Source organism: Pelodiscus sinensis, chromosome 5, assembly GCF_049634645.1.
Source record: "Pelodiscus sinensis isolate JC-2024 chromosome 5, ASM4963464v1, whole genome shotgun sequence".
Classification (NCBI taxonomy): Eukaryota; Metazoa; Chordata; order Testudines; family Trionychidae; genus Pelodiscus; species Pelodiscus sinensis.
Window position 1 is genome coordinate 52,948,595 of NC_134715.1, and position 23,278 is coordinate 52,971,872.

At 41.3% G+C, this 23,278-nt stretch overlaps 2 protein-coding genes across 4 annotated transcripts in view; one reads left to right on the plus strand and one right to left on the minus strand.

Moving 5' to 3' along the window:
- Positions 1-6,809, plus strand: part of ARHGAP10 (Rho GTPase activating protein 10) — a 270,200-nt gene extending 263,391 nt beyond the window's left edge. Inside the window, exon 23 of the mRNA XM_075930012.1 lies at positions 6,559-6,809. Coding sequence (XP_075786127.1) covers positions 6,559-6,572 — 14 coding nt within the window. The 3' untranslated portion in view covers positions 6,573-6,809. The remainder of the gene's footprint in view (positions 1-6,558) is intronic.
- Positions 1-23,278, minus strand: part of NR3C2 (nuclear receptor subfamily 3 group C member 2) — a 252,637-nt gene that overhangs the window by 26,072 nt on the left and 203,287 nt on the right. For all 3 annotated transcript variants that reach the window (XM_014578934.2, XM_006133847.4, XM_014578933.3), the window contains exons 5-6: positions 14,664-15,014; positions 13,945-14,089 (exon numbers count right to left, since the gene is read on the minus strand). In XM_014578934.2, the coding sequence (XP_014434420.1) occupies positions 13,945-14,089; positions 14,664-15,014 (496 nt within the window). The remainder of the gene's footprint in view (positions 1-13,944; positions 14,090-14,663; positions 15,015-23,278) is intronic.

Consider the following 23,278-nt stretch of genomic DNA (forward strand, 5'->3'; position numbering starts at 1 on the left):
CAAACTAAACAAGCCCAGTTCTTTCAGTCTTCCTTCATAGCTCATGTTCTCTAGACCTTTAATCATTCTTGTTGCTCTTCTCTGGACCTTCTCCAATTTCTCCACATTTTTCTTGAAATGTGGTGCCCAGAACCGGACACAATACTCCAACTGAGGCCTGATCAGCACAAAGTAGAGTGGAAGAATGACTTCTCGTGTCTTGCTCACAACACTCCTGTTAATGCATCCCAGAATCATGTTTTCTTTTTTTGCAATAGCATCACACTGTTGACTCATTTAGCTTGTGGTCCACTATGACCCCTAGATACGTTTCTGCAGTGACCTTTCAGTTCTTTTCTGGGAAAAGGCAACAGTGTTCCAAAGGAGACATATTGGCTGCTATATCCAAGCCTTCATGTAATACTTTACATCAAATACACAACTCCACACACTGTACAGCAGGAAATTGGCTAAGTGTGTGTGCGTAGTGTGAGGGAAAGAAATAGAGTGGGAAGAGGAAGGATAAAGTATATGGTCAGTTTTTACACAAAGTTCAGGGCAGTCAAAGAATTCTGTCAACATACAGACATCTTGACTTTGACATCATTTTGGATGGTGTACTATTGCAAAAATATAGCTGACAGTTTTAGGAAAAGAATAAAAATTGAGGCAAGTGGCTTATAAAAATAAAATTAAATGCATGACTGCCTGTTATCTCCTTCAAATCACTGTCATAGACCATGAAGGAGTTAGCAGCTTAATGCTATGGATGGACATCTGGGTATTAAAGAGGATATCAGGACTAAATAATAATGCTCCAGCTATTCTAACTTTCTGCCTTGCTAGCATTACCATTCCTCCACCCCAAATAACTTTCATTTCCAAAGCTGTTCCAATTACTTTCCTGGCAACATATAAGGTCAAGCTACAAAGACAAATGAGTGCTACAATAAAGGTGAATCTGATAAATTATTTTCTAGTTTATGTTAGAGTTTAGTATAATTCACTGAACTGCTTAATGGAAAATATTTTTAGAGTGTACAAGGAACTTCCAGGTATTTAGTTAAACTATTGCATTTCTGTTACCCTAGACTACCAATGGCTGACAAAGCATATATATTGATGGTGCCTTTATAAAGAAGAAAATGCCTTTTTGTAATCCCATGAGATGGTCTGAAATGAGGTAGTTTGTATAAACAAAACTCTTATTAACCAATAGAGCTTTTTCTATTTTAAGAGAAGTTACATAATGTGTCAGCATACCACACCATATTAGAGATAAAAATTTCTTAGTCATAGTTAAAAACAAACCAAATTCTACTTTCTCTTCACATCTCCAAGTAGCTCTTTTCTTAGAAAATCTCAGACTAAACTTTCCTGTATTAAAATAACAGTGCTAATTAGAACTTTGCTGTTTTTAAATTGCTATTGCAAGACAAAAAGGTAAACAGCCATGAGGATTTGGATTGCTTGCCTCACTTGTAATATTAGAATATAATATAGACGTATAATAGAGGAATATGATTGTTCAATGATCACTAGCCAGTTTTTATTGATTCTTCTGTGCTTATTCAAAATATTTAGTCACATAATACAGTGACTTAATTAATTTTAACTATTTTAACCAAGCAAAATGACTTTTCAAATGTATACACTGGCTTGTGAAAAGGAAGAATCATAGTGTAAGCAAACAAAGACTTCTCTGTTTCCTTAGATCTTTTTATTCTGGAGGCTGAAAAATGGCCTCCACATTCTTGAGTGTACTTCACATTCTCTTTTCTTTCCATCCTCTTTCTGAGATTTTGTAAAGCCTTCTAGCTTAGTTACAAGTAGTCATGCCATGTTATTTTTAATTTGCCATGATCCATCATGGATCAGAGAGATGAAAAGGAATAGAAAAATCACAAGGAAGCATTTCCAACACTTTGAACACTGACTAGAATACCTTTAGACTTTCTTACTAGCAAAACAAACAAGATAAACTCTTATTATTTATTAAGTACCCAAAGTACAAAACTTGGTAAAAGATATAGTCATTGCACCAAAGTGCTTAAAATCTAAAGCTGCAACATTTATTCAGCATATAATTTATTGATACAACAATCCATATGACTTGAATTAGACCATTTATGTACATGAATACGCTCTACATACAAGTAAGGATGTGTAAGATAAGATACAGAATATTAAACTGAAATAAAGAAATATTTCAAAAACACTTCCTCTTTTAGGATTGCAGCAATGACTGACTCTTAAGCAGGGGTGGGCAAATTCCAGCCCATGGGCCGGATCTGGTCTGCAGGCCTAGTCCCTGGTGAGCCCCCATTTCTATATTCACCTGCACTTCTGTGGTGTCCCAGTCTGTGCTGCTTCCCACCTCTCTTATTGGTGGGAACAGCAGTCCATGGCAAATAAGAAATATGATCACTCAATACCTGTGGCGGCGCAGGTAAATATAGCAGTAGCCCACAAGGCACTAACCCTGGTGGGCCACCTTTTTTTTATTGGCCACCCCTGATCTTGAGACTGTGAACCATTCCACCAGGCTCATAGGAGTTTGAAGAAAGTTATACAAAAATTATTAAAGCTAATGTTTGAAATTCATGTTTACACATGTTTAAAGGAAATGTTCTGTACATCTGGAGTCAAGCTTGGGTTATCTAAAACTGCAAGTCTTGGTTAGAAAGTTTACAACAGGGATCAGCAACCTTTCAGAGGTGGAGTGCGGAGATTTGACTTATTCTCCTCTATGTATGGGTCCGAGAGCCAGTGATACTTTGATGAGTCAATAATAGTCCTACTTATGGCAGCTTCATTAATAAATAAATAAAGATGAAGATCTTATGTTTTAGTGCAGGGGTCGGAAACCTTTCATAAGAGGTGTACTGAGATTTAACTTATTCATGGATCTGTGTGCCAGGAAAAAGGGGGGGGAGGGCGGCGGGGCGGCAAGGGGGAAGGGGGAAGGGATAGCTCACTGGTTTGAGCATTGGCCTGCTAAACTCAGGGTTGTGAGTTCAATCCTTGCAGAGGGCATTTAGGGATTTGGGGCAAAAATGTGTCAGGGATGGTACTTGCTTGGTCCTGCTGTGAAGGCAGGGGACTGGACTCAGTGACCTTTCAAGGTCCCTTCCAGTTCTAGGAGCTAGGCAATCTCTAAAAATTTAAAGCTGGGTACAGTGACCTTATTTTCTGAACCAGCTGCAGCTAGGGAGAATGTTTAATTGAAATTATGAAACAGATTAAGCATTTTAAACTTTCTCATGTTAATTTATCTAACTTCATTTTAAATAAAGTAAAATATTATGTCCAACACAAAACATGGCAGAGGTGGAGGACCTTTTTTTAGTCATGGATCCTGACCCACAGAAAAATCATTTGGGGACCAAACAAGTGAAAAGCAAATAAACTCCTCCCCAAACCCCCAACACTCACTGATGTGGCCCCAACTGAGATACCTCGCTCCTCTGGTTCTCCAGCCTCATGGGGTGAGAGGAGGGGAAGGAGGGGACTGAGGTTCAGGGCTTCCCATAGACCAGATTTACTTTTCTGAGGTTCCAGTGTTAGTGGATTTTATGGACCCACTTAGGCTCTGGTATAGGGGCAAAAATGAGGGGTTCAGTGTGTGAGACAGGGCTACCAGCAAGTAGGTACAGGATGTGGGAGGGAGGTGGGGTACTGAAGTGGGAGAAGTTGTGAGGCCTGGGTGGGAGATAGGGGGGCAGAAGCAGCCTGGGAGTAGGGTGTCTGGTCAGGTAGAGGGAGCAGGAGCAAGGAAGGGTGCAGTGTGTGGCCAGGAAAGAGGATGCAGGAACAACGTGGATGAAGGAGCACGGTGGGGGTGTCTGGCCAGGAGAGAGGGTGCAGGAACAAGGGAAGGTGTCAGAGGAAGCTGGGGGTGCTGGGTCTTGGAGGAGTGAGGGGAGTGGGATGGGGGGGAGGATCTGGGCATGAGGGAGGACCTTACCTGGCTTCATGCCACCTTGCAGCAACGTCTGCAGCCACCCCAGAGGGAGGTGCCGCTGTCAGGGCCCATGTGGTCTGGCCCCAGTGGCCCTGCTGCCACAGTCCAAGGCCACCCCAGAGGCCCCGCTGCCATTGTGGTCTGGGGCTGTCCCTGGAGGCCCCGCTGCTGTGGCCCATGTGGCCTGGGTCCAGCCCTGGAGGCCAGAGGTGCCACTGCCACAAGGTTCTGGGTCGGCCCGTCCGGGGCTGGCTTCGGACTGCACAGCTGTGGCCCCTCCAGCCTCCAGGGCTGGCCCTGGACCATGTGGCCATGGCAGTGGCAGCTCTAGTCCCAGCCGAGGTTCTGCTGAGGAGGCTCAGCCCCAACATTGCCTCCTCCACTACAGCCTAACCTGCTGTAGGGAGGAGGGAGCACTCTCCAGCCACAGCACAGCGGAGGAGGCTGAGCTCCCTTCTGCATGCCGCTGAAAATCGGCTTGGGTGCCATAAGTGGCATGCGTGCTGTAGGTTGCCAACCCCTGGTTTACAAGATACACAGGGTTCCTAATGAGCATTGTTCCAGATTAAGGTGTGCAAGTTTATGAGTACACCGCCCAAGGGAAGTTTGGCGGTAGAGCAGATATGTTCAGGGGTAGGGACTGTCCTTGGTTTGTCGATGTCTGAGTAGATCTTCTATATAAAGACTAGCCAATTAGCCCATCATAAGACGGGATTTTCAGGTCTGTCCTCCATGTCGGTCTTCTCTCCTGAGCCTCTGATCTCTCTCTCTCTTTCTCTTCTCCTCCCCCTCCTGCCTCTCACTCGGGGACTGCACCTACGGCCTTGGCACCTGTCTGAACGTTCCTCTGGCCACTCAGACTAGTCCAGCAACAGGCACAGGGAAACCAGCCTGCTGGGCAGTGGGACGATTCGGGGGTTACGCGACAGGCTGTGATGCTTGGATAGTGTAGCAGGGCAGTCTGTGAATTGCTAATGCACAAAAAAAACAACTATGCTGTAACACCCCTGACTTTGCATCTGGTACCACATGCTGCATCATTATGTATAAGTCAATGAAGGATCTTGTGCTCAGTTCAGTTCTTATTCCTCTACCCTCCCACCGCCTTTAACAGGGGAGGACCCTGTGGCTGTACAGTAGGGAATGAGAGAAGTCCAAAACGCATGAGTGTCAGAAGCGGGATATATAGGGGTATATTACTTACCCACCTTTGGTTCTCCACTTAGTTTTTGGCTGCATAAAAAAGGAAAGGGCCAGCTGATTGTCTGCCAGGTGCCCCTCCCTCCCATCTGTTTAAACTAGATCAGACTTTAATAAAGCCTTTTAGGATACATCTACACTGCAACACTAAGTCCAGAGGCGGGGTCAATAGAGCCAGGCTCATAGGGCTATAAATAGTGAAAATGCTGCAGCATGGGTCCCCTGAGGAGGGGAGAGGGTCTTGAAACCCAGGCTCCAACCCAAATCTCTATGCTGTTTTTAGATATGCAGCACAAGAACTGCAAGCCTGGGCCAACTGACCTGGTCTCTGAGATTTGGTGTCATGAGTTTGTTTTTGCAGTGTAGACAAACCGTTACTCGCCAGTTAGCTGCCCCACCTCCTCTTCCCTTAATTTAAGATTAGAAGTTGTGAGGCTTATGATGCTTCTGGTCTGATCAATCATCTGGTTTTTCCCATTGCAAATTAGAATATGGTCAGATAAGGTGTGTTTGTTTTTTTTTCCCCACCTTCCTTCTAACCTCCTGGAGCGACAACTGGATTAAAAATAACAGGATTCAAGGTTCATATAACACTTTTGTGATAACTGATGCAACTTGCCGCCCGTATCCGGGGCAGGTAAAAGGGTCAGTTCCAGAAATAAATGAGACTTGTAATTTCACAGCTGGACCGTGGGAGGGAAGGAGCCTTATAGATTGAAGCCCCTGCTCCAGGCCCCTGACACTCTATCCCCCTTGTGTGTCTTCTGGAAGGTGGTATTACAATAGAACTGACCCCCAGGGTAGACTCAGTGGGGGAGACTCTTCTGAATTATTGCTTGGTTTGTGGTTAAAATCCTGAACCTACACTGGAACCAATTAAATGCCTAGTATTTGAAAGCAGGAAATGAACAGTGTATTGCCCCTCCCAGATATAATTAATACTCATTTAATCCCACCCGCTCTGCTGTCAGTTATTTACCTATTTGCCCTGGTCAACTCCAAATAATATTTATTAGCACAAAAATGATGTGATTCTAAGCATACAAATTGTTACTTTTTTTGTTTTATTTAGTTCTTTTTACATTTTCTTTCTGCTTCTGTCATTGGTGTTTTTCTTTTATTGATGTATATTTGCTTAAAGAAGAGATATTTACTAGTTGTGATCTCAATTATTCATTATTGTTATTTATCTAGTCTCTTATCCACACTGTGTTCAAATATAGACCGAGAATTAGTGAATTTGAAAATAGTGTGTGTTGGTCCATGTCTTGAAGAGGCACTACAATTGTTGCAAGAGCTCTAGTGGAATGAGCTTCCACTCTTGAAGGTGAAGGGAGAGTTGAGAGCTGATAGCAGAATAAAACTAGCAGAATAAAACTACGAACTATTTACTGCTGAATTAATATGTTTTTCAGAACATCAGAACTGAAGACCTATACCATGAGGCAGTGCAAAGAAACTGGTCAGATGAGAGAGTTCAGAAGTGAGTTCAATCCTAGGGGTTGGGCTGCAAGACCCCACTGTGAATATAGGTTACACGCTGAATAAAGGCATGGAGGCCTTTTTACATGGCCCTGGGTCCAAGAATCTACCTGGTATTTTATAGAAGCTAGTTCTACCTCCTCTCCCTCTGCATTAAAGTTAAAAAATAAAATAGCAGCTTTAAAATCTGTGTTTCATTCTCTTGTGCGTCCTTATCAATGAAAGAATTTCAATTCCTTTTTTCTTACAAGTGATGCTGATGTAAGCAGATACCTATTTCTTTATTTTCCTTTTCCACCCATTCCCTTTATTGAAAAATTATTGGTTTGGCCACTAAAAATGTAAATATTCTGAAGAAGCTGTCACCAATGACAACTTTTGTTTATTAACAAAGAAAATATTTAACACAAGCAATGGAACCAACAACATGTGTGTGTAAAAACCTAAGTAAATACACAATCTTATTAGCGTACACTCTGTCCTCCCACATCCCCCTACACACTCTGTGCTGCTACCTCTGGTGGTGTTATTGCTAAATTTAACTGAAAACATTTTGGGTCAGAGACAGTATCATATTTATCCTCAAACACCCTATTTGTATATGTGTATAAGCAACATATTGGTATGATATATATTCATCTCCTACTATACTACAACATTTGGTATACAGTGCTTACAATGATAACAATGTGTTAAGAATTGTAAACATAAATTGCATGAGTAGCCCACAAAGATCTTATTAAATACAACTCAGACTTTCCAAAGTATGCAAGCAAAAGTGCACATCTAGTGTTAGGTGTGCCTTTGCTTCATTGTATGCAAAAGTGCAAGTATGCTTGTAAAAAGCTGATCCCTTACACTGTTATTACTAGGAACAAACTTATACCCAAATTATATGAATAAAATAAACAATATGTAATTTAAATAAATAGGCTTTCATTGTACTTGAAATAAGTACATTCCAAAAATTAGGGTTGTCTCCCCAGAAAGCCCTTCTAACAAACCTGGAGAGTGCAGAATCAGGAATGGATGTTAAGTGAATCAGAGCTGCCTTAAGGTCTCAGCTAAGTGTCTTCCCTGAAACCACACACCTATCAACAGAGGAACGGACAGAAGTCTATAGTTTCTTAGGAAAAACAAGAATTTCAGTTGCTAACCCTGTAACAGAAATTAACTGATTAACTGCTGGCTGCTGTTGCTCCTCTAGTTTTCATGGAAATAGACAGAAGATGAGCAATGTTTTGCTTCCCTCAAATGAAGGTAAAATTCGTAAACTAGTTATTATTCTAAACCACTTGCAGATGGGCTTGCTTTCACCAATCAAATGTCTGTTTTTGGGGCAAATAAAAACTGACTAGCAGGCAGCTGCTGAACAGTTAGAATTCTTGTTAATTCCAGGAGCTGACTGCCAATTGCCTGTTCTGGTAATATATTAATGGAAATGGACATTGGTTGGCCAAATGAAGATAAGGGCTTTAAACTAGTGACTTTTACAACACCCCACTCAGGTTCTGGCTTCTGAGTTTATGAAAAGGAGGGACGGCATAGCCCACTGTCAGTGTGAGAAGAAGGGCCAACCACAGTGGGATTGGGGTGTACAGGTTTTACATGAGGCCAGCATTCCCAGCAACACCTTACTCCCAAAAAGGGACTATCCTTGCTGGCCAGCTGAGAGTGGAAATGCATGTGGGACCCTCTTCAAAAATAGTAAGACTCCACATGGAAAGTGCTTTCCCAGGAAGTCTTCTGGTGCAGTCAGCTAAAATTCCTGGAGTTTGCTATTGCATAGCACCTCCATCCAGCATGTGTTGTGACTAAGCCACAATCAGCCCACAGACTATAGGAAGAAATACACATGCCCCTGGTTTTAAATAAATCTGTCTTCATTGAAATACTGTTATAACATCACATTAATAATACATTACGTTTTTCCCTGGAGAAGATAAAGACATCTGTTCTACAATGTTAAGATTTGCTAAGGATTCCATCAATTTTTATGTAACATCACATCATTTTCCATTTTTAAAACATATTAAATTTTATAAAACTCATATTAGGATTCATATTAAAATAATTAAAATAATCCAATTATTTAAACCTAAAAATTCATGATAATAAAAGCATACAAACAAATAATAAAAGCAAATGTCTGACATAAGTAACAATTAAGTATGCAGTTAATGGAAATCAAGGTAGAAGACATGAAAGCACTAATCTTCCTATCCATTTATGGTCTACTATGGTAAAAGTTCCACATTAAAAATAAAAACCACACAAATATTTTCTTCCTACTAAAACTTTTACTTTTGCAGTGCTACATTCAATAGTAATGGAAATATGCACCTCTACACCATAATGCATATAGGCCCTCCTCCGGTATAAGGTCAGTAAAACAGCATTTTGACATCTACTTACAGGTCCACAACCACACACTGTCTCCCAGACTGGCAGTTACTGGCTACACGAGGCCTACGCAGAACACCCTCTGCTTGGCCCAACAAGCCATTGGATCCGACCCAGGGATGCAGCTTGGAGCCTCAGGCAGACTCCCTGCTTGCCCTGCACCCAACACTGCTCGAAGTGGATGCCATGTCCGTTTTTCTTTCTCAGTTGTGAGCCTGGGAGGTAGTGGTGCTTCATGCGCTGCTCCCACCCGCAACACAATCTCATTGGCTAATTTCTGGCCAATGGGAATGGCCTTATTCACCAAAGCACATGGCCCCAGCAGCCTGTGTGGGGGTGAGGAAGGCAGAGAGCTTATCTGAGAAACGTTCTGGGCTGCTGGCCAGGAGTCACCCAGGTAAGTCTTCTGTAGGGTTGCCAGGTACCCGGTATACACCTGGACAGACAGGTATTTTCACCTGCTGCCCAGTAAAAAAATTCAGAGAATACCGGACACCTGAGATGTCTGGTATTTTCTGAATTTGTCCCCAGCCAGGAGGCAAAAATGCCAGGCGCCTGGCACAATACAAACACTCAGCGCCTGGCCTCTCCCCCCTCCCCAGCTCCCAACACCAGCCCCCATGCTTACCTGGATCCCCAAGGCTGCCAGCACAAAATGGCTGCCGGCCAAAAGACCTAGGGGAAGCAATGCTTAATGCTCAACCGCTCCCCTGTTCCTATCCCTACACTCACTCTTAAAGGGTACATGCTATTTTATTTTAATTTTTTGGGGGCTTAATAAGTCCTTAGAGTCTTTTTTTTTTTTGCTCAACGACTCTTTGGTCCTCCTCCTCTTCCCCCGCCTCTAACAGAATTTTTTCCTGATGGTTTTTTGGGGGGGGGGGGGCAGGATGGGGGGGAGAGTTTCGGTATATTTGTTTCAACCATCTGGCAACCCTAGTTTTCTGGCCAGAGCCTGCCTCTGGCACCTGAGCCCCCTCCCTCCCCACAAGCCCTCTACCCCACATAAGTCAAAACCTCTGTCACTCTCTTGAACCCATACTACCTCCTGGACCCTGCATCCCAATCCCCTGCCCAAAGTCACAACCTAAACCCCTATACCTCCTCCCGAACCCCAGTACCTAGCCCCAGGCCATAACCTCCTCCTGCCTTAGGTCACAACCCAAATCCCCAGTCCAGTGCCTCAAGTCACAACATCTCCTTTCACCCAGACTCCCTCCCAGACCCCACACTGCCCCAACTCATTTACCTTGACCTCCCTTCTGCACCTAACCTCTATCCCAGACCCTGCATCCTCCATTAATATAATGGAAGAGTGCTGCCCTTCACCACTTTCCAAAATCTTGGAGTGCCCCTCCCCCCCATCAAAAATTATTTCCCACCCCTGGGCTATATGCTCCTGTTCAATAGTGATGAAAAGAAGTGCTCTCCCCCTGTCCTCATATAGCCTCAGAAATCATAAGGCTTTTTCTGGGCAGGCAGTGGAAGGAAGCACTTTGGCTTCCTTAAGGAGTGCCTTACTTTTCCCCCTTTCCCAAGGCAATCCCTCAGTCCTCATTCCAGCCCTACCAGTGATTCTGTGCACACCCTTATTCCCCACCATTCCTATTTCTTTTCTTTCTGCTTAGGAAAGAAGTCATTCAAGGTGTCAACATTTTAAACTCTACTGGCTATATGGACAAATAGTATAGATGGGGGGGGGGTCATTTTATGCTGGAAATTGCTTGTGGCTGTCATCACTGGTTCTTAGATCTATAAGCAATTACAAAACTGGTTGAAGCTGTTGGCTCTTGCTAACCAGAGGCCAAGGGCTCCATCTTCCCCTTCTAGTTTTTCCAGTTCTCCCCCAAATCAATAGGATTCTACCCTTTGAAGTGCAGATCATGCCATGAAATTTGGAATTAATCGGATGTGAACTGATCTTTAAGGAAAATAAAGAATTAACATGTCTACTACAGATGTCACTGATAAAGATTTGCATGTTCCTGCCCATTTCTCACTGCACTGATGGTTCAGATTTCATGAGCTCAATTTCTGTCCTGTCAGAAGATGTATGCAAACAGCTAAATTACGGACAGAATATCAAACATGATTGTTGAACATTTCACAGACAGGTGAGCAAAGTCTAGCCTTTTATGAAGTAAAAGTATGAACATTATCAAACTGATAGCAACAAGTGTAGCTTCTGTACATTTAATAACTCATTTACATGAAAAGCTGAGCATGGGACACTTCCAGCCCATTCAATTAGTCTTATTAGCACTGGCATTACGATTGACGGGTCTTTTTTCCTCTCTCCTTTCTTTTTCTGTTATAAATTCTTGGATCCCAGGTTTTTCCACTTCAGCTCATCTGAAGAAGTGGTTTTGCCCATGAAAGCTTATGATATACGGTGCCACAGGACTATTCATTGTTTTTAAAGTTACAGACTAACATGGCTACCACTCTGAGATCTTTTATACAAAAAAGAAAAGAAAGGGTGACTTAATGACTGTTATATTTAAAAATTTACAAGATTGTCCTAAAGTCAAATGCTACTGAAGAAACAGATTGAAAACTGACTACTATCAGATCTGTGAGGGTTATATTCAACCCCATGTGAAATGCTGAATATAATAGTGATTTTCTAAACTCTTTGATAGGAATTCAAAATCTAAAGAATCATCTTTTTTCCTCCCAAACACATGTAGTCAAAACATATCTGGTGATCTTAAATATGCAGCTTAGTTAGTTGCATTTATCCTCCTTACTGTTACTATAGAAATCAGAATACCAGGAAGAATTACAGGCTTCAGCATCTAAAGGTCACTCAGAGGTAGTTGTAGTCTTACAGTACGTTATGCAACACTAATCTTAATGGTCTCAGGTTCCACGAGTATTCTATGAGAGCAGATTGGGAACACAATAAGACAGACAATGTATGTTCTGTTTACAAAGAAAATATGTACAATTAATAAAATACAGATTTAAAATAAACTCACAGCTACAGTTAAGTTCTAATTTACTAGATTTTAATTTAAAAATTCTGATGTTTCTTAGTATTGCCTAATCCTCTACACAGTCACGTAATCTCGTCACTGTAAGTGCAAGAGCCACCTTGGCAGCTCCTGAAATCTGAAAGAGCTTTTCTGCATCTCTACACTTCCTCTGCTCAAATCTCATCTGAAATATGTTTCTAATTCCTCGCTTGCTCCGCTTTCATTAATTTCAAACTTTGCAACTGCAGAAGCCTCAAAGGATTTAATACAAAAGATGCTGCACAAAATGAAGTTGTATTTTATTGAAAATTAAGGTTCCTCTGAAGAATGAGGACTGGGCTTTATATATGGAAATGTTTTTTTTTATATGGGCAAGAGTTAATTTATATAATGCAAAAATATTGCACTACAACTCAGAATACTAGCTAAAAGTGTGCTATATTGCCTGAAGTCATAGCTTAAAAGGATTGCTAATTATTAGAAGCATTTTCCTTCCAAAGTCAATACATTGGCCAATAGTTTCTTTTTCTTATCAATTAAAAAACTCCAACTGGCACGGTATGTTTTACTGCACCCTTAAAAATGTATGTCAACACTAATTATGCTGCAGCTTCACTTGCCTTCTGCTGAGTCTTTCTTCTTGTAACTGACTGAATATGTGACCCTGTGAACTAACAGCAGTGCTCCAGTGATGGAAATGACAGATATCTTCTTAGATAAATATTAGTAAAAACTACATTCTTAGTTTAATCCCTTCAACTTTACTTTAACTTTTCAATTATATTGTGAGCTGAGCATACCTCTGGCTGCCTCTGTGGACTTAAGAACAGTGGTTCTCAATCTTTTATATTGAGGACTCATTTCACATAGCAAGCATCTGAGGGCCATTACCCCCCCCCCCCCCATATAAATTAAAACACATTTTTATATTTAACCCTATTAACCTAGGTTAGAAGGGAAGTGGGTTTGGGGGTTGAAGACTGACAGATTGCAAACTCTAAATTATATCCTCATCACCCCTGAGGCGTCATAACCCCTCAGTGTGACAACCCCTGATCTAGAAGTATTTTTAATTGGACAAGCCCTCGAGTCTTTGCTCAGGGATATGCATGGCCAGAAATGGTACCAATATTATTTTGCAGTAGATTATCCAAGAGAAATGGTTTAGAATAGTTTAGTGACCTGAGCTGGAAATCTGTATTTTTGTCCATTCTTTTTTACTGTTTTTTCCTCTCACCACTTCTCTTGTTTTATTGGTTGTTCCTCTTTCATACTTTTAGAAAGAATTCTCATCTGTGATGAGGGATATGATGCTATTCTAATCTGACTGCTTATTTTTATTTCTTGACCCTCTCATTCTGAACAAACAAATTAAATTACTAAGTCAGCAAGTAAAAAGCACTAAAGTATGAACTTAAAAATATAAACAATAGTTCCTTCAGTCTTCGTTTTTTCACATCATATAACTAATTAGGTTTCGTTATAGAAAAACATTTTGGCTTCTTTCATGACTGCAAAGAAAGGCAATTATGATTGTCATGAAAACACACCGAGCAGCTGTATAATGTTAACAAAAGAAGTATTATTTGAATCTGCTTGGCAAATCTCACAATTTAAACATTAACATTTCCTAAAAATTAGATACTCTTCCAAACTATAACAGGTACCAAAAATAAACTGTTTTTTGTATATCAGTCATATTTCAAAGCCAACAAAATATCTTTGTTTTGGGAACATTTTTTCATGCACTTGCATTCACAAAGAAAAGTGGAAGAAGGTAAGGTAGCTTTGCTGAAAGTTTTCAGTTGCTCAACTTTTATGTATATATTTCAAATTGGGATTATCAGAATTTTTCATACTCCATGTATATATTTAAAAATATTATAAAAACTGAACTTTGCCATCTTGCTTTGGAAAGGCCAATTAACATATACTTACTCATTGAAGACCAGGTCTGGAGCAAAATAGAGGAACTGGCTGTTTGTATGTTTGTATGATCTCCAGCTCAAGGCAAATGATGATAGACACATCCAAGAGTACTGGATTAGTGTAATTTGGTCCTCAAGAGGCAAGTTTCTAAATCCTGAAGAACAAAATGATTAATCACAAACTACAATCAACATTCAGGTGCATTGTTTTGTGGAGCACCTTATAGCTGCTCAAACTAGGACAAAAACCTCTCTCTTCCCCCAACAGTTTACATTTCTACAAAGTATTCAGTGAAACAATTATAGCACTGAATTATAGACCATGTCCACACTTATCAAGTTTGGATGCTTCTGCAATCATTGCAGGATGTGTGTCGACTAGGCAGAACTTCAATAGACCTGAAAAACTGACTGTAGAGCACTCTCCGGTCAACTCCAGTACTCCACTGGAATGAAAGGAGTAAGGTAAGTCAACAGGAGAGCATTTCCCAACAACGCATGGCAGTAAGTCAACCTAAGCTTCATGAACTCCAGCTACATTATTCATGTAGCAGGAGTGGCATGACTTAAGTTGCTTTACCCTGGTAGTGTAGAAGAGACCTCCACTGGCATATTTTAAACAGTCCCAAACAGAACTCTTATTTCTAGCAACACAACATTTGTTTTATTTAGGTGGTTATTACTAATACCGAGAAGATTTTAAAGCTTTAAAATAAAATACATTCCTACCTGGAAGTATCTTTGCCCACTTTACCACCTGAACCATTTGCTTGCCAGCAAGGCGATTTAAAGTGGATAGCAGGTGCTCTGCTGTATCTGGTTTTGAATTATCATATCCTGCATACACAATTTCGGGTTCAATGCTTTCAAGGATCATAATGGGGGAAGGAGCAAGTGCTGGTGAAATGGCAGACAGGTGAGGAACAAGTGCTGTGTTTACAGATGGCTCTTTTACTGGAGCAATATATGTAGTCCCTTCCTCTGGGCTTTGGGGTGGAGGCTGTTGCTGCTGCTGTTGTTGTTGCTGCTGCTGTTCTTCATGCATCCCTTTCAATTTTCCCAACTTTTTGGACTTTCGGGCTGAAAAGAAGAACAAGGCAATCACAGAAATCTGATACGACCTTTATTTACAGAGACATAAAATGATTAGCTCAGTTAAAAAAAAAACATGGAAACTTTCTTTACCCAATAATAAACCAGACATTCCCAGAACACAGTCAACAATGGAACTTAGGCCAGGAGAAGAATATATAAGCAGGCTCTTATTCACTTAAATCCAAGCTATACAAATAAACTGATGTGTTTGCTAGCGCTACAATGTTTTTCTTAGACACTCTCTCCCACACATTCACCTTTCCCCCCTCATCAATTCAAATACATTTTAAAAAATAAGTAAGGCTTACCTTTCATATTTTATAACAATTAATTCTCCTACAATCATGAATCATTTTGGTGTTCTCTGTTGTATCATTTCAACAGTGAAATAATAATGTCTGTTAACTTATTGTTCATGTTTCTATACATTCAAACAAACAGTTTCCTAATTACATTTTTCAATATACAGTAAAACTCCAGTGGTCCGGCATCCAATGGTCCGGCACCATCTGGAACCCAGAAATGCTCCGGGCAGCCGGACAATTGGAGCTGCTCTGCCTCTGGCTTCCCCAATTCAGCCGCTGCTGAAATTGACCAGCGACTGACTCCGGGAAGCCCGGGGCAGAGCAGCTTGGGTGCTCTGCCCTGGGCTTCCCAGAGTCAGCCACTGGTCAATTTCAGCAGCGGCTGACTTGGGGAAGTCTGAGGCAGAGCAGCTGGGGTCCTGCAGGGTTGGTCCCGCAGCGCCGAGGGGCGCATCCCCCCCACTCCACCCCAGACCCCTCATAGCCCCCCCTTCTGATAGTCTGGCATATCTGATAATCCGGCACTCCCTGGGTCCTAAAGGGGCCGGATTATCGGAAGTCTACTATACATGAAACATTGTAAAAGTGGATTTGATTTGTTTTTTAGGTTTTTATCCTAATCATCCATCACCCAAAAGTTTTTCTGCATGGTCATTAGTTTCATTTTGGATTTGGTAATCAATTTAAGCCCGTAGTCTTATTATTTTCCATTTCAATACATTGATCAAAAGTCACTTATCAGCCTATTAGTCTAATCTAGTCAAACCAGCTTGTCATTATAACTCTTTTTTCCTGCCCTAGCACTGTCTCATCTCATGACTCCGTCATCTCTTTTGGCTGCTTCTGAATTTACATTCTGACCATATATAATCAGTAAAATAAAAAACCCTAAGGCCAAGAAACGTAAAACATCTCTTTCTCTGGTGTTAATTCACCTTTTCTCACTTGCTGCCACTATGTCAATTTTTACCTATCAGCTTTAATAGTGCTTTCTTAGGCTATGCCTACACAGGCAAGGTTTGACGACGAAAGTGGTGTTGATATGCAAAAGTCGCCAAAAGTGAAAACTGGTCAAAACCATTTTTCTGCCTCCTGTTGTTGATGTTTCATGGCCACGTTGTTAGCACCCTGTCGACAGACAGAGCAAAGCAATGTGAGTAAGTATCCCAAAGTGCAGTGCTGTGGAAACACAGAGCTGATCCCTGTGCTTCTTGGGATTTCCTCATAGCTCTATGAACTCTCTATGATAAGGAATGTCAAAGCAGCACAGTAGTCTCTCCAGACCTCCCTTGCAGAAGCAGACTGCCTGTTGCTAGCAGGGCAGAACAGAAGCATTCCAACAATTTGTTCTTTCTTTGTTCCCCAAACAGAGCAGCTCACTTAGCTGTCAGATACTTCCTGTAGTTTTAAAAGGGAAGGGGCATGCTCATGCCTGCAGGGCAGCAGAGATCACAAAACATTGATTACAGCCATCAGGGCAGGCATTGTGGGATACTGGCAGAAGCCAGTTCTCTCAAATAAACAAACAAACCAACCAACCAACCGTGGAGTTCTCACTGGCTCTGTTAACAATAAAGAAAGGGGGAAAGAAAGTCTCTCGCGGGACTGGAAATTTTTTATCGTCTACAGGTGATACAAGTTGCACTGCAGTGTAAACACTCTCACTGTTTTGTCGCAAAAAGGCAGGTTTTAGTACCAGTGTAGACAAGGCCTTAGAGTGAACTTGGACCATCACTAAACTTGGACCATCATTTTTAAAACAGCAAATACTGTCCTCATTTCTACTCCTTTGGTGCATATTGTCATTTCTTGTCAGAAAACAGTAACAGAGGTGTGTTTTCAATTATTGAAAGGATGTAGGGTGCAGAGGGCAGGGCTCCACACACATAAAGTGGCTCACTGTTCCTCATATTTGCAGAACTATCAGCTACATTTCCTTGTCCTTTGCATAGAGGAATAACTGCCACAGAAGCTTCACCAGATGCAAGACTGCAAAACAGCTTTGCTGATTCACCGCATTCAAGCTCTGTGAGGGAGGGGGAGGAGAGGGGATGGAGCATGAATCAACAGATTTACGGTGCTCTGAAAGTGCTGGCTGGGAGGGGGTCATGTAGGAAGAGCAAAGCTCATGTGCCCCAGTGCAAGAGAGGCGTGTGAGGTAACTGAGCAGAGGGGGGAGCATGGGCTGCAGATGGGACCCGAGTAGGCCACGTGCAGTCCGCTGGCCACCCACCTCTGGTCCAGGCCAATGCTTAGCCCTACACCAGAGTGAATTCAATTTTTTTGCCCGTTCTAGGACTTGTAGAAAAAGCAGAAAAACAACACCCCAGCCCAGCTCCAGCCTGCTTCCTCACACGGCCTAATCATTCCTGGAGCAGCCTGGCCCCCAGAACAGTCCCACTCCACCACGTGGCCTGGCCGCCCCATGAGCAGCTCCAGCCCCAAATCAGCCACTTGCCATGCAGCCCCACCAGCTGGGTCGTGTGGCTGCTATGGATCAGAAACCAGGGACATGGTGAGGATGCCCCAGCTGGCTTGACTCCAGCTGCAGCTCCCGGAACAGCCCCGCTCTGCCATGAGGCCCTGGCACTGGCTGCTGAAAGAGCAGCTGCCGCAGCCATATGGCCCAAGTCCCACCCTGGCTGCTGGAGGAGCTTGCTCGGCTGAGCTCCTATGTGCCCCCCTCTCCTACACCAGCAGCTCACCTATCTTCTACTAGCTCGCTGCTGTGTGGCCCTGCAATGAGTTGGGGAGGCAGAGAAGGAGGAGAGCACTGGCTGCTCATGCACAGCTCAATCTGCAGCTGCACACAGGCCACAAGATTCCAGTGGTAGCACGAACACCCTGCTGCATGGGGGAGGAGGAGGGCTGAGTTCCTGCCACACATTACACTCAAAATCGGCTAGCATGCCACTTATGCCGACCCCTGATCTAATCGGATTTCTATCTAACACAGGCCAAAGGACTCTGCCTCCTGGTAAACAAAGCACAAAATAGACCACCATAGTAAACTAAGGACTGAAATACTGTCACAGGCATATTACTTGTAGCTGAAAGCACTCCTATATGTGTCTCTTAAAATGAAGATGGACTGCGCTGAGATACTGTACACATCTTTTAAAACACAATATGTGATGAAGAGAGAAAACTGAAAGGAAGAACACAATCGAAATAAACAGTCTATGTCTAAACGTTGACAATTCTTTCTGCATAACATTCTTAAGATACCACCTTTCCTACCCATCCACATAGCTAAAACTCTAAGCTCTCATTATCTTGCACCTTTTCTTTTGTCTTGTCAAATGCAGTCTCACCTTCTGATCCATTAAAAATGCTGCTGCTAAGATCATTATCCTAGTCCACTGCTTTGAGCATGTCACCTCTGTTTTTACCTCCTTCCAATAGCTCCCACTTTTTATCAAAGATAATATACTTGTAGTGAAACATTGTCAAGGCTTTTCAGAGTCTATCCCCATGTTAAATATCTCTAATTCCCTACTGAGATATTGATTCCTGCTTCGTACTAGACCATGATGCCAGCCTACATCAGTCATTTGTTAAATTTTCAGAATGAAAACTTTTGTGCTTTCTGCAGTGTTATCCCTCATGCTTAAGAGGAGCTCTTCATAAACATCTACAAAGCCACTTCAGTATTCTCCTTCATAAACCTCCTTAAAACACTTTTTCCTTGATGCCTACAAAAACAGGCTGCTGGTGTGCTGACCAATAATATTTTTCTTTGTATTCATCTGTCTGTCACCATCTGTTGTCTCACGTCTTACATTTAGATTGTAGGCTTTCTGGGGACATAAACCATCACTGTCGTGGTGACTATGCATCTTCGGCAATATTACAAAATGCAAGGCCTTCAAGATCCTGGCCCTGGCCCTACTGTTAGATCCTGTACTGGGGAGTAGTTTTATAGAGGCCAATAGGATGTTTCACAAGTTCAACACAGAATACTATACCCAGTAGTAAGTGCACGTTCAATCTCTTTCATGTGACCACTGTAAAATATCCATACACTATGGTCCATAAAAAAGTTGCATTCCACTTTATTATTTTTTCTGTAGACTATATTTGTACTTTTAGTCTTTACTTACTTCTCTAGAGGTATGTCTATACTGCAATCGGAGGTGCAACTGCAGTGTGAATAGGCAAATCTGCACTAGCTTTTGGCATATTGAGATATCAGTGAAGACACAGCGATGCAGATTAGCAACCGAAGAACATACTCAGGGTTCTGGACAAGTTTACATAGCCTTGGCTGAAGCCCATGCTATTGCATCTAGAACAAAGCTAGCATAGGTATGTCTACCAGAGCTGCAATCTTAGGGTGTGTCTACACAGCAAAGTTATTTCTGAATAACGAGCATCAACACAGCAATTCCATTATTTCAAAATAATTTTGAAATAATGGACGACTTATTCCGACTTCTCTAATCTCATTCTATAAAGAATAATGCCTATTCCGAAATAGTTATTTTGAAAAAAGGTGTGTATGTAGACACCCCACTTCTGCTATTTTGAAATAGCCCCTCACTAGAACCATTCTAAGTTATTTCTCCTGGGGCTCTAAATCGAGATAGCACGTCTACATTAGGAAAGCTTGCCTCGAACTAATTTTGAGGCTTCCCTGCAGTGTAGATGTTCTATTTCAAAATAAGCTATTTCAGAATAACTATTCCAGAATAGTTTATTCCAAAATACCTGTGCAGTGTAGACGTAGCCTTAGGGATGTTATGCAGAAACTGTAGTGTTGACATAACCATGGACATGCCAACTTGTGTGCAAACCAGAGGGAGGGATGCCAGGTGTCTGGTTTTGAACCGGACAGTCCAGTATTTGAGCTTTCTGTTCGGGAAACAAATTGAGAAAATATAAATGAGAAAATATAAATGTCCGGGATTTTCTAAATAAGATGTAATGTAGATTGTGATGTAATATCAAGTGTGTCCGGTATTTTTGTTGAAACCATCTGGCAACCCTAACCAGAGGGAAACTGCAATTTTATAAAAGGAAAAAATACACAGCTACCTTTGAATCAAAAGCTGCTTGTCATAATTTAAAATTCAGTTATTTAACCTGCCATGTCTGTAATATATTGAGAAACTTTACAAAGTGCAAAAATTTAATCCAATCATTTAGGTCCAATACTTCTGAGTAGAAGTACAAATAGAGAAGTAAATCCTTTAGTGAACTAAGTAATCTATCACTATGGATGTGATGACATTAGCATGTCAGTCTGAGACCTGATTATTACAATTACTATAGTAAAACTAATCAAATATATATACAAAAAAAATAGAAAAAAGTAAAATGAGAGGCTAATTTTCTGAAAATAGCCCTATTTATGTTTTGCTCACTAGTGTTTAATTCACCATATCAGTGAATCCATTTTGAAAAATATTCATATTACCCTTAGCTTACCATATGTTCACTTTATCATAAAAGATACTCCTACACTTCAAGCAGCTCTATAGTACTGCCTAACAGATTATAGTTATTATTCCATTTTAGTGTTATTGCCTTCTTTTTTTCTTTTTTAAACCTTAACCATAAGATATTTTCTAATTCCTTTTTGAAAAGGCATAATTAAAAATACAAGTGATTCAGAACTTTGTTAAACTACAAGCAGCCAGTACAAATAAAAATAAAATGCCAAAATAAAACTTTAGATTTGTAATGGATAAAATAATCCTTGAATCCCATCTTCTAGTTTAACTTTAACTGATAAAATAATAAAACAGGAGGTATATTACATGTAAAAATAATGGCCTGTGGCTAACTTTGTAGTAAGCTGCAAAGAGTACATCCACTAACTAAAGGATATCCACTAACTAAACCCTGCTTCAAAGGCCTTCCTACCAGTGGAACACAACCTCTCTTTGATCTCGCTTCCCTAGGTGCCTCAGAATGAAAATTTCCTCTCTCATAAGATTCCCCCCCCCCCCCGCCCACACACAGACACACCCTCCAAAGCAACAGTTGATCTTATGTTTTGGTAACTTACTCTTTAACCCACCCCCAATAAACAGTGAGCTCCAAACTGGCAACAAGCAAAGCTTATTAAATTTCCTGTTAAGTAAGTGAAAATGTATTTCTTCCCTGTTGAATGCAGTTTACATGCACAACACTGTACATAAGAAATGTAAACTCTATCACTATTAAGTTTTTTTAGCAAGCCAAAGCTCAATCAGCATGGTTTGCAACCCAATATATCCCAAGAGCAAAGCTAGGATGTCCATGTTCAGCAAAATACTTGATAATGAGTTAACTGTGCCATTCTTCACTGAAAAATGTTAAAAATAGGCCTGATGGAATAAAGAAAGGATCAAATATCACTGCTTTTTTTTCAAGCTCTTTGTTTTAATACCATTAGCACAATGAAGCTAAGAACAAAAATCGTAAGCATCTTTCATGTGTGCAGAAGCAGAAACTATACTTTCATCTGGGATCATGCCAGAATGCTAACTGAACTGGTTTGGTAGCTCCCACGAACATAGAGCAGCTTAGCTAAACTGACAACTCATTTAACCAAGATATAAATCCTCTGATTTTCCTCTCAAGTTTTCTTCCACAACAATATAAATCACAAAAAGTGTGTTTAAATTTCATTTTCTTCCATTGTACCATCAAAACAAAAAGGAGAAAAATATTACTTCTTCATAGTCCTGTTCACAGTAGAAAGAATTGGGCTTGTGGGTTTCTTCCTCCCTCCCCCCATTTGGTTTCATGCCAGGACTCTAGAGCTCAACTGGTTTTGATAATTCTCATAGGGGACATCTACACTACACAGCTATTTCGAGATACCAGAGATATCCCAAAATAGCTACTCTGAGTCTACACAAGCTGCTTGGTATTTCAAAATATTCTTTGAAATAACGGGCACACTATTTCACCATCTCGGTAAATGTCTTTGCACAAGGGATGGCTCGAAATAGTGCGTTATTTTGAAATTTGGCGCTGTGTAGACACTCCGAATTTCAAAATAAGCTATTTCAAAATAAGTTCGAGATAAGATATGCCATTTGCATAGCGCAAATGGCATATCTTATTTCGAGTTTAGAGTGCTATGTACGTGCACGCGTAGAGACCAGCAGCCACTGACAGAAGATTCTGAGAACCTCTGAGAATTTAATTATACTTTTTAAAGCTGTGTTTCACACTTGTTTTTAAATGGACTACCAAATATACAACTAATAAAGACAAAATTAGAGAGAAAACATAAATCATAGCTTCTGCCTGTATCCCATTAAACTGAACACAGTCACAAGGCAGATCAGCAGGAATTCTGAATAAAGGTAACCGCTAATCAAAAGCTCAAACCATATAATTATTTTCTTTAGAAACAGGTATGTAATTCATATCAAGAAATTCAATGTCAATATTCAAAGAGCGATTGCACACTTACATGGATAACAGGAAAACCAAAAGTTACAATAGTCCATGAAAAACAATTTTTTTTCCCAGAAAGGTTATAAAACCTCCTGTTCCAGGGCTTAAGCCAATTTCCAACTGTTAAGGGTTAGGACAAGACTTTCACAATTGTGATCCTGCATAGCAGATCCTAAATTGTTATACAGGCAGTCCCCGGGTTACATGGATCCGACTTACATCGGATCCCTACTTACAAATGAGGTGAGGCAACCCCGCACTAGCTGTTCCCCCCCAGCAGACCAGGGAGACGCGAAGCTAGTGCCTCCCACTCCCAGCAGACCAGGGAGACGCGGAGCGGCTTTTCTCAGCAGACACCTCAGCTTGAGAATAAAGGACTGAGGGAAGTGAGGTGTGGGAGAATAAAACTGAGCTCTGGAGAAATGTTTGGCTAGAGTTTCCCCTACAATATGTACTAGTTCCGACTTACATACAAATTCAACTTAAGAACAAACCTACAGTCCCTATCTTGTACGTAACCCGGGGACTGCCTGTATTCCTAAGGCT